Consider the following 12445-nt stretch of genomic DNA (forward strand, 5'->3'; position numbering starts at 1 on the left):
TTAGAGAGATTTACTTGTAATTCCTACTTAGCTTAGCTTGAAGCATTGTGTTGAAAATCAGTTCTAAAACCATAAACATTGTGTTCGTGTCTTTGCTAGAGTTAGCCGAGTTGTGAGCTTTGTAATAGAGTTATTAATAATGGGATTGTAATAGAGTTATTACAAGTGAGTGTGGGATTAAGAGTTAATTCCTAGGTTATAATAGTTTGTAATCTGAAGTTTGCTCAGTAGTGAAGTTAAAATCCTTCAAGTGTAAGTCGTGGTTTTTAATCTCGTGAGCTGGGAGTTTTCCATGTAGAACTCTGCTGCGTCATTTACTTATCTTTAGTTGTTTGTGCTTAGTGGGAACTGATAGAGGACCAGGTTCTCTATACAGTTTGGTGGACCCTTAATTTCTATCAATTGGTATTAGAGTAGGTTCTTTCTATGAGACTAACACCTAGAAAGGATCCTCATGTCTACTCCGCCAAACTTTGAAGAAGGTTAATCTACCTACAGACCACCAAGGTTCAGTGGACAATACTACAGATGGTGGAGGACAAGGATGTATGATTTTATCATGGCTGAAGATTCAGAGCTCTAGGATGTTATCTGCGATGGAACCTTCATCCCTATGAAGACCATTGGTGAACCAATAGTGGCAATTCCTAAGACAAGGAAGGAATACAATGATGCTAACCGCAAAGCTATAGAGAAGAACTTCCGAGCATAAAAGAACCTCGTCTGTGGTATTGGACCTGACGAATACAACAGGATCTCTGCCTGTCAATCAGCCAAGGAGATCTAGGAAGCTCTCCAAACGGCACATGAAGGAACAACTCAAGTCAGGTAGTCAAAGATTGACATGCTCACCACTGAGTGTGAACTCTTCAAGATAAAGGATGATGAGTCTATTCAGGATACACACACTCAATTCACCTCCATCATCAATGAGCTTCACTCTTTGGGAGAAATCATTCAAGGAACAAAGTTGTTAGGAAAATACTTAGTGTACTACCGGGTTCCTAGGAAAGTAAGGTCAATTCTATCAAAGAGGCAAAGGATCTGCAAAAGTTGACCATTGATGAACTCATTGAAAATTTGAAGACGTATGAAATGAAGAAAAAAAGGACCATGAAAGAAGAGAACCCAAACAAGGAGAAGAACCTGGTCCTCACGGCTGACAATAATGACTCAAGTGGTGAAGATGTTGACATGGCTTATTTAACAAAAAGATTCCAGAACATGATGCACAGAAATGGAGGCATTCCAAAAAGGGGTAGCTCCAGCAGACCAAAAGACTATGACTTATATCATAAATGTGGAAATACAGGACATTTCATCAAAGACTGTCCTTTGCACAAGCAAGATCGGTACAAGCACAACACAGACAAAGCAACCAAGAGGAACTTGGTTCTTGATAGAAGATTCAAGAGAAATGATGCTGCTAACAATGTTGTGAAACAAGCTCTTGCCGCATGGGGAGATTCCTCCAGTGAATCTGAAGGAGATCATGAACAAGGTGATACCTCAATGATGGCCATTGAAAGGAAGCAATGGAGTATGATTTTATGTTTGCCCTGATGACAAAATTTGATGATGATGAAGATGAGGTAAAATTTCTGGATTTGAACGTCCAATTCTCAAAAGAAGCTTATATCCTTGGAAAATGTTCTAATTGATACATTTCACAATCTCATTAACGATAAAAATGTGCTAACTGTGGAATTAGGAGAAGTAGAATATAAGAGAGATGATCTAGTAGTTGTAGTGGTCGATTTAATAGAAACCATTGAGGTTTTAAAAAGGGAAAATAATGCTTCAGCTGAAAAAATTGCAATCGTAGAGCATGAGAGAGATGACCTGCTGGTAGTAGTTGTGGACCTAAAAGAAACAATTGAGGAACTAAAAAGGGAAAGCATGTATGGGAACATTCAAAAAGGAGAATGATAGGTTATATGTGTATCCCTGTTATGTTTTGATGATCTAACAAACTTACTGTTAAGAACCACATAAGGAACCTGATACACATCCTCAAGAACTCAAAGATCAACAAGTCTCCAGTTGGGAACACAGTTCAACTCTTTAGAGTCAAAGGAACAACAGAGGGAACATATAGCTACCAGTTCCCGTGGTGACTGTACAAGTCAACCTTTCCAGCTATAAAGTTGCTGCCTGCACACGCAACAGTGCAAAAACAGTGCAACATTCAACTTTACGGGGAATGCTCTTTACCTAACTTGCTGACATCATTCAAGTGCTGTCACAAATGAATTATTAACATCAAGCAAAGATAAAACAAAGAACTTTCACATTCAAGAATTGATCAAGCATTCTCTCAAGTTATTCATCAATCTTGCAAGTGACTCTCAAGTGCATTAAGAACAAAGAACAACATAACAACGGACCAGTTCCCTATATCGGGTTATTACATGTCCTTAGTTGTGTTGTACCTTTGTTAAAGCACTCTACTTGTAATTCCCACTTAGCTTAGTTAGAAGCATTGTGTAGGAAATCCTTGTAAATCATAAACCCTTGTGTTTGTGTCTTGGCTAGAGTTAGTCGAGTTGTAAAGTCTTTGTAATAGAGTTATTACAAAGTGGGTTGTAATAGAGTTGTTACAAGTTAGTGAGAGACTAAGAGGTTTATTCCTATGTTACAATAGTTTGTAATCTAAAGGTTACTCAGTGGTGAAGTTGAAACCTACAAGGGTAGGTCGTGGTTTTTGAACCCGTGAGCTGGGAGTTTTCCACGTAATAATCCATTGTGTCATTTACTTACTGCAGTATGTGTGTGTTCTGTGGAAACTAATAGAGAACCTGGTTTTATATATAGTTTGGTGGACCCTCAATATCTATCAATTGGTATCAGAGCGGGTTCTTTCTATCAGGCTAACACCTAGAAAGGATCCTCATGGCTGCTCCGCCAAACTCCGAAGAAGTTCAGTCTACCTACATTCCGCCAAGATTTAACGGCCAGTACTATAAATGGTGGAAGAAAAGGACGTACGACTTCATCATGACTGAAGACTCAGAGCTCTGGTATATCATCTGCGATGGACCCTTCGTTCCTACGAAGACCATTGGAGACCCCGCACCGATAGTTGCTAAAACTATAAAGGAATATAATGATGTTGACCGTAAGGCTATTGAAAAGAACTTTTGAGCTAAGAAAATCCTCGTATGTGGTATTAGACCAGATGAGTACAACATGATTTCAGCATGCCAATGAGCTGAGGAGATCTGGGAAGCCCTCCAAATAGCTCATGAAGGGACAACACAGGTAAAGAAGTCCAAGATTGACGTGCTGACCACAGAGTTTGAGCTTTTCAGAATGAAGGACGATGAGTCCATTCAGGATATGCACATTCGTTTCACATCTATCATCAATGAGGTTCACTCACTGGGAGAGATCATCCCTAGGAACGAACTTGTTAGGAAGATACTTAGTGTATTACCTAGTTCCTTGGAAAGCAAAGTAAATGGCATTACAGAGGCAAAGGATCTTCAGGAGCTGACCATTGATGAACTTGTCGGCAATCTCAAGACCTATGAAATGAAGAAGAAGAAGGATAATGAGAGAAGAGAGCCCAATAGGGAGAAGCATCTGGTCCTCAAAACGAACAATAATGACTCAGGTGGTGAGGATGCTGATATGGCCTACCTGACAAAGAGGTTTCAGAAAATGGTTCGCGGAATTGGAGGCATTCCAAAAAGGGGCGCTCCAGCAAGCCAAAAGATTATGACCTATGTCATATGTGCGGCAAGCCAGGACACGTCCGGATTGCCCTTTCCTCAAGAAAGATTAATACAAACACAACACTGACAAAGCAGCTAAAAGGAATGAGGTTCCTGACAAACGATTCAAGAGAAAAGATGTCGCTGATAATGTTGTGAAACAAGCCCTTGCTACATGGGGAGACTCTTCCAGCGAATCTGGAGAAGATGATGATCAAGGTGATAGCTCCATGATTGTAGTAAAAAGTGAAGCCACTGAGTATGACTCAATCTTTGCCATTATGGCAAAAATTGACAATGATAATGATGATGTAAACTTCTTAGATGTTCAAAAAAAAAATCTAAAGTCTTACTCTTCGGAAAAACTTATGTATTTGGAAAATATTTTAATTGATGCGTATCATAGTCTTGTAAATGATAAAGATGCATTAACTGTGGAACTGGGAGAAGCAGTACATTGGAGAGATGATCTAGTAGTTGTGGTGGCAGACTTAAAGGAAACCATTGAGAGTCTGAAGAAGGAAGAAGATGCCTTAACTGAAAAAATTGCAACTATAAAACATGAGAGAGATGATCTAGTGGTAAAAGAGATCACTGAGTGTGTTACAAAGGAGAAAGAGGTTTTAACTGTGAGGGTTGCTGACATTGATCATGAGAGAGATGACCTAATAGTAGTGGTTGTAGGCCTAAAAGAAACAATTGAGGAACTAAAAAGGGAAAGTAGGCCTGGGAACACTCAAAAAGCAAAGGAAGTTGTAAGTGAAACACACCTTAGGCTTGAATACGAGTTAAAATCAGTGAAATCTAGTCTGTGTGCAGAGCTTGAGAAAAACAGACAACTTCAGGAAGACCTAGGAAGAGTGAAGAGTGACCTAGAAAAATCACTTAAGTGGACCTGGTCCTCTGATGCAATCACTGCTATGTATACAAACAGTGGGGGAAACAGGCAGGGAATCAGGTTCCAAAGGGAAAAGACTCCTTACAACTCTCATTGCAAGTACGTTACTTTACCTGATAACTGACTCTGCACTTATTGTGGTAACAATGGGCAATTTAAGGAAATCTGTAAGGCCAAATTTCAATCTCAACAAAAAAAACAATATTTTTGCTGAAAAAGTAACTAATGCTAGGGAACCTGGTCCTTCATATAAAAAATGTGTGATGCATACTTGGACCAAAAGAGCTCTCATTCACCAATTTCCTAATTACAAGGGACCCAAATTTATTTGGGTGTCTAAGTCTAAATCTTGATTTCAATGTGCAGGGAACAACGAAAAGGAGCAGCCAACAAAGGTGTATGGATAGCGGCTGCTCGAAGCACATGAGTGGAAGCACAAACGGTTTCCTTTCACCGAAGGCTCTGTAGGGAGGGAGTGTATCCTTTGGAAATGGCAAGAAGGGATACATTTGGGAATTGGAAGGATCGAGAAGTCTCTTTCTCACTCTATTGAAAATGTGTACTACGTCAACGTGTTGAAGTACAACTTGCCGAGTGTTTCTCAAATATGTGACAAGGGAAACAAAGTGGAATTTGTATCCAAGATATGCAAAGTCACAAATCTTGTGACTAGAGAAGTGGTGTTAGTGGCCAAACGATACAAAAATATCTACGTTGCTGACTTTGAGACCTTGAAAAATGGAGATCTCAGCTATCTGAGTGCTGTTGATGATAATGCTAAGCTATGGCACAGAAAGCTAGGTCTTGCAAGTTTTGCATTGTAGAACAAATTCGCCAAGAAGGACTTGGTTCGTGGTCTGCCCAAGTCAAGCTTCAAGCATCACAAGGTGTGTGAAGCATATGTAAAAGGAAAGCAAGTCAGATCCTATTTCAAGCCCAAAAAGGAAGTTAGTACCTCAAGGCCACTTGATCTCCTCCATATGGATCTATGTGGACCTATGAGGGTGCCAAGTAGAGGAGGAAAAAAGTACATATTTGTTATAGTGGACGACAATTCTAGATTTACTTGGACTCTACTTCTCAGATGCAAGGATGAAACCTTTCAAGTGTTTGTGGCATTTGTGAAGAAGATCCAGGTGAAGACGAGCCATAATGTAGTATGTATTAGGTCTGACCAGGGGACAAAATTTGATAATGCCATATTTGACGAATTCTGTGCTAAAATGGCATCACTCACAATTTGTCAGCTCCAAGAACACCACAACAAAATGGTGTTGTGGAGAGAAAGAATAGGACTCTTGAAGACATGGCAAGAACAATGTTGATTGACAGTGGCGTTGCAAAAGGTTTCTGGGCAGAAGCCGTCAATACTACATGATACTTGGTGAACAGGTGTATGATGAGGTCCCTTCTGAACAAAATGCCATATGAACTGTTGAACGGAAGGAAGCCCAAGCTGACACATTTAAGAACATTTGGCTGCAAATGTTTTTTCCTTAACAATGGCAAGGAAGACTTGGAAAATTCAATGCCAAAAGCGACGGGGGAATCTTTCTAAGCTATTCATCAAAAAGCAAAGCCTACAGAGTATACAACAAAAGAACTCAATGTGTTGAACAAAGCATACATGTGATCTTCAACGAATCTCATGACCCATGTGGAAAGGATTTGAATGATAAGAATGATTAAGACTGAAAACAGTCAATTGTCCCTGGTGAAGTCATTGCCTTGGAAAATGGAAAGGCTGATATGATGAGCCACGTTGAGGAGTCAAATAAGGATGGTGCAACCATATCTCCAATTAATGGAGAGGAACCTGGTCCCTCAGTCACAACAATTGAATCTAAGAACAGAGTTGTTGATGCTATCCCAGGTGTCCAACTAGAAGCACAAAAGTTCACATCCTCTTGAAAACATAATCACTCCTCTTGATTCAGGAATTCAAACCAGATCAAAGACAAGAAACTCACTTGCCTTCTCAGTCTTTCTTAATTAAATAGAGCCCATAAATATCAAGTAAGCATTGAAAGATATAGACTGGATTACAACTATGCAAGAAGAGCTCCATCAATTTGAGAGGCAGTGAGTGGTACCTGGTTCCACGATCTGCTGATCGAACTGTAATAGAAACATGGTGTGTACTCATAAACAAACTTGATGAGTTTGGAAATACAACAAGGAACAAGGCAAGGATAGTAGTTCAAGGCTACAATCAAGAAAAAGGGATTGACTATGATGAAATGTTTGCTCCAGTTGCTCGAATGGAGGCCATCAGAATTCTCATTGCCTTTGCATCTCATATGGAATTCAAATTGTTCCAAATGGATGTCAAATGCATTTCTGAATAGCTTTCTAAAAGAAGAGGTCTTCGTCTAGCAACCTCTTGGATTTGAGAATCATGAGCATCCTGAGCACGTCTTTAAACTAGACAAGGCTCTGTAGGGGCTAAAGCAAGCTCCTCGTGCGCGGTGTGAAAGGTTGTCAAAATTTCTTCTATAAAATTATTTTACAAGAGGAAAAATTGACAACACCCTTTTTCATAAGAAACGAGAAAGGAACATGCTCATTGTGAAAATCTATGTTGATGACATTATTTTTGGGGCAACAAATGATTCTCCGTGTGAGGAATTTGCAAAACTCATGGGGAGTGAGTTTGAAATGAGCATGACGGGGGAACTGAACTTTTTCTTGGGTTTACAAGTGAAGTAAACTCCCAAGGGGACAATGATAAGTTAATAGAAGTACATCAAGGAGGTGTTCAAGAGATTTGACATGGAAGGATAAAAAATCATTGATACTCCCATTTCCACAGCCACTCGTCTGGACATGGATGAACCTGGTTCCTCTGTGAATGAGACCATCACTACTAGAAATTGGAGCTATGGCAACGCTTTTTATTGCTACGGATCCATAACCGTTCCAATAGGTGTTCTATTGTTACGGTTATAACCGTTACAAACAACTGTTCAAACTACCGGGACACTTAGCAACTGAACCGTTGCAATAGTCTCAATAACCGTTCCTATAAATGTAATATTGGCAACAGTTTATATAACCGTAGCAATACATACATCTATGGTAACGGTTAGATGTATTGTTACGGTCATTTTAGTTCCCTCCTTATTTTTCACCAAAAATTTCAATACCCGCTAAAATAAGGTGGGGCCCACAATCTGATTTTTTTTAAAGTTTTATATCTACTTTAATCGAATATATATATAATATACAAACTCCATCCGAAAAAAATCCCCAAATTCCACAATTTCATTCCTGTTGGCGCATTTTCGCTTAGGGTTTTGCTATCTTCCCTAGGGTTTCAGGTTCGCATCTTCTTCCCAATTTCTCCAGCTAAACATCAGTTATATGCTCATCTTATTTTGTAATTATTGTGAATCTCGCTGAATTGGGGAAAAGTTCTATTTTGTCCATGGACTTTAAGGGTCTCACAGTAGATTTTTGGCTTCGTTTTTCTTACTTTTTATTTTTGTTTATGAGTTGTTTGGCTTTGGCGCAGTGATGCTGTTATGGATTTAGGGTCTCGTTAGACTTGAGATTTTAAAATGTCTCTATCGCTGTCGTCACTTTTTTCTCTTAAATTTTCAGTGAATTTGAAAAGATAATTTGTGTTTATCTCTTAAACTACTTTTCCAATATTAGTTTTGTGTGATAAAAATATGTTTTGTCACCTGAGAATTCACGTAAGCTTGATCCATTGAAGTATAAACTTGAGAACTTTTTTCTCTGGATGCATATTTTTAGATGTTTGCAGAAGAAAAGGAATGTGTGTTTATGTTGACCAGTTATATAAGAAGTGATGTAATGATATGAATTAGTTTCTCTAGATCTAGTTTTTGGTCATTGATATTTCAGCCATTTTTGGTAAAATAACAATAAGGCGGCTGTATAGATAGTAGAAAGCAGATTATAATTGGTAAAAGGATCTCGCGCTTGACAGTAAAATCACATTCAGCCTTTCAGCAAATAAACAATGAGATTTTGAGTAAAAGTAAATTGAGACAAATACATAAACAGGGTATTAGAAGAGATGCAGCTACAAAGTTTTCGATTTTTAATAGCGACAAGATTATCCACTCTAATGTTCTTCCCACAACCATAAGTGCACTGCTCAAAGATACAGGCTATATAATCGTTGCAGATTATTTTTGGTGTTCTCGATCACTTCTAATTCTGTTTCATTTTCTTTTTAGGGAGATTGTTATATGTCTGTTAAATGTCTTACAACATCATGGTCATTTTTGAGTGTTGTGACTAATATGTCATGTGCTATTGTTGTTTTTGAAGGTTATTCAACTCCAGGGTGATCAGAGAAAGAACGTTTCTGCATTTCTTGTCCAGGTGATTGCTCTTTACATCAGCCAATAACTCTCGCTTGTTCATTTTAAGTATATGCTGCCATCATAAAGATGTGTGCTACATACGTTAGTCTGATGATTTTCGTACATTATCTTATACTATAAAGAAATCTTATATCACTCAGCAGATTCTCGACAGCATTAGTTGTCAGAGGATATGTATCTCCTTTTTTCACTAATATGTACTCATCTTATACTATTACGCGTTTGCTTTTTTGAATCTGGCAGAGATTTTAATAGTCATGAATCAAGAAGGGTGCTCAAGCAAAAACAAAAAAATATCCAACCGCATTCTAGCTGGATCACTTGCATCTTTGCGAAACCAAAAGGTTTCGTCTTTGACAACAAAGAGAACCTCTCAAGCTATAAGGTCTAATGAAAATGAAGAAAAATCAGAATCTCGATCACTTGGAACAAGATATTACGATGAATGTCGTTACACGACTTCAACGTCTCAAACCCGATTTAAGACCTGATCCTGACATGCTAATATTCAGTGCTCGTGCACCTGGCGAAGGTGCTTCTGCACAACAAGGTGCTATTCAACCAATCAATCGTCCATCCGCTGGCAATAACAACCAAGGTTAGTCCGTAGCAAATGTTACATGTCTTCTCTTTCCTCTTCTTCTCCTCTTTTTTTATGTTGCTTCTCTACCACTGTGCGCTCTCTCGCTCTCTCTCTTTATCAGTGCGCAAGAGTGTAGGTGAAGAGCTTCAAGCACTTGGTTATATGAGTCAAGGAACAACTTCTTGACTAAATGTGACAGAGTAATAGGAAGTTGAACCAAGTTCTGAAGGGTCAGTTCTTGATTTTGCTGCATGACTAAGCTCCTTCTTAGTGAATAGTGATTCAGAGGCATTCTACATGATGAATCCTGATAGTGATGGAGCTCCTGAACTTAGTATTTACTTGCTTACAGTTTAAGCATTCATGCGCAAACTCGACTATTTAGAGTCTTAAATTTTCCTGCTTTTTTCTGTTAATATGTAGTCTGACTGAGACAGGCTTAAATGGATGGGGTATTCCGTTGAAATTTGATGTGTACTCATTTTGATAGGAATAATTCCATTCTGATATTAACTGAACTAAGTNTGTGTTTTAATCTCTTAAAACTACTTTTTTCAATTATAGTTTTTGTGTGATAAAAATATAGTTTTGTCACCTGAGAATTCACGTAAGCTTGATCCATTGAAGTATAAACTTGAGAACTTTTTTCTCTGGATGCATATTTTTAGATGTTTGCAGAAGAAAAGGAATGTGTGTTTATGTTGAACAGTTATATAAGAAGTGATGTAATGATATGAATTAGTTTCTCTAGATCTAGTTTTTGGTCATTGATATTTCAGCCATTTTTGGTAAAATAACAATGAGGCAGCTGTATAGATAGTAGACAGCAGATTATAATTGGTAAAAGGATCTCGCGCTTGACAGTAAAATCACATTCAGCCTTTCAGCAAATAAACAATGAGATTTTGAGTACAAGTAAATTGAGACAAATACATAAACAGGGTATTAGAAGAGATTCAGCTACAAAGTTCCCGATTTTTAATAGCGACAAGATTATCCACTCTAATGTTCTTCCCACAACCATGAGTGCACTGCTCAAAGATACAGGCTATATAGTCGTTGCAGATTATTTTTGGTGTTCTCGATCACTTCTAATTCTGTTTATTTTCTTTTTAGGGAGATTGTTGTATGTCTGTTAAATGTCTTACAACATCATGGTCATTTTTGAGTGTTGTGACTAATATGTCATGTGCTATTGTTGTTTTTGAAGGTTATTCAACTCCAGGGTGATCAGAGAAAGAACGTTTCTGCATTTCTTGTCCAGGTGATTGCTCTTTACATCAGCCAATAACTCTCGCTTGTTCATTTTAAGTATATGCTGCCATCATAAAGATGTGTGCTACATGCGTTATCCTTGAATTCACTATCAATATCAAAAAATCTTTCTATCATTGTACTGATTAAGCATAGCTAGTTCTTCCTTAAATTTTCAACTGTAGTGAGCTTCTATTTTAGTTCACTAACGACATAATACCTCGTAGGAACATTCTATTTTCTGTGAATGTGTATGTTGCGTCCTCTTTCTGATGTAGAATACTTGTTATGTGAATAGATAAGCTGGATAAAAGCTAGGTAGATTGAATTCGATGATGTAAAGGTCCTTGTCTCGTTGAGCACTTTGTCATCTTCTATCAGATTACCATGAATAAAGAAGAGTGAACAATTGGACATCAAACTTTGCATGAACATCTTTTCTTTTTTAATAATTTTGCTGCTCTTCATCTTGACTGCTTGTAGTGCAGCAGATAAGTATTGATAAAAATTTTGCTACAAGCTACGCATAATGCTCTACCTCAAGGTAATAAGGAAGTGAATTTTGGTGTAGATATTTAGATTCTCATGTGACTTTCTAAAGTTCTTGTACTTTTTGGAGTCACCTTAAGGTGTAGGGTCTTTTTGAAGTGAAGTGGTCTTGCTGAGTTTACATTGATCATCTGCATGTTTGACGTTCTTATTTTTGTCATCGTTGTTGCATTCCTGACAGTTCTATATTCAAAGTGCACATTACTTGTGTGCTTGCTGGACATTTGTATTATATTGCCGTTGAGTTCAAATTGTGCATTCAGTAGTTTCTTGAACCTTTAAAATAGGATCATTCTAGGGTGGCGGGGGCTGTCATTTAGAAGTATGTCGAAAAAATATCCTTTACCTTGCTTTGCTTACCTTCCCCTCTATCAAGGTAAAGGTTGATATCAAGTCCTTCAATATGGTCAGTTTTGTTGAAGGCTGACATTTATATGTAAAGCTTCTATCCAATATCTCAAACTTTTTCTAAGCTTTATTTCTACTATCTGCTTACTGGATGTTAACAGAAGAGATGTAACTTATGCCTTGATATTAGTACGAGGGAATAAACTTTTGCTGTTTTGGCTGTTTATATATGAGATTTTGGGCATTACATATGATGTTATTTTAACATTTGCTTATGCTGGGGCTTTCTATTGTTCTATGTTAGTATTTGGACGAGAACAAATCACTGATTCTGAAGATTGTTGAGAGCCAGAACTCGGGGAAACTCAGTGAATGTGCAGAGTAAGTAAACTTTTCACTTATTTTATTGTAATCGTTTTTGTTTCTTTTAAACCCTTGAGGAAGTAAAGTTTACTTTTTTAAGACTTATTGAAGGCCACTGGTTTTTAAGTAATGCTACATGTCATTTTTGTTCCAAGCTGGTTTTGACTAGAAAACACCAATCAAATAATAGAAAGTGAAAACATATAAAAAGAAATCAGATTACCAAAAAGATTACAAATCTAGTGAAGAAATCATAGTAAAACAAAGAAAGAAAACAGAATCTGTTTTATCTTTTCTTCTTGTAAAACAGAATTTGTTTTATCAGGACCTATTGTGAATAGTTTAGACATGGCTGTAGTATGTGCATAGTCTGATG

General features: G+C 37.7%; 1 protein-coding gene across 1 annotated transcript; it reads left to right on the forward strand.

Annotated features, from left to right (window-relative positions):
* The first annotated feature begins 2892 nt into the window (after positions 1–2892).
* On the forward strand, positions 2893–6525 carry LOC109240231. Its single transcript, XM_019406863.1, has 6 exons — positions 2893–3118; positions 3212–3682; positions 3813–4713; positions 5138–5434; positions 5699–5750; positions 6316–6525. The coding sequence occupies exons 1-6, from the start codon at positions 2893–2895 to the stop codon at positions 6523–6525; spliced, it is 2157 nt and encodes a 718-aa protein (XP_019262408.1).
* Positions 6526–12445: the final 5920 nt, after the last annotated feature.

Source organism: Nicotiana attenuata, unplaced genomic scaffold (assembly GCF_001879085.1).
Source record: "Nicotiana attenuata strain UT unplaced genomic scaffold, NIATTr2, whole genome shotgun sequence".
Classification (NCBI taxonomy): Eukaryota; Viridiplantae; Streptophyta; class Magnoliopsida; order Solanales; family Solanaceae; genus Nicotiana; species Nicotiana attenuata.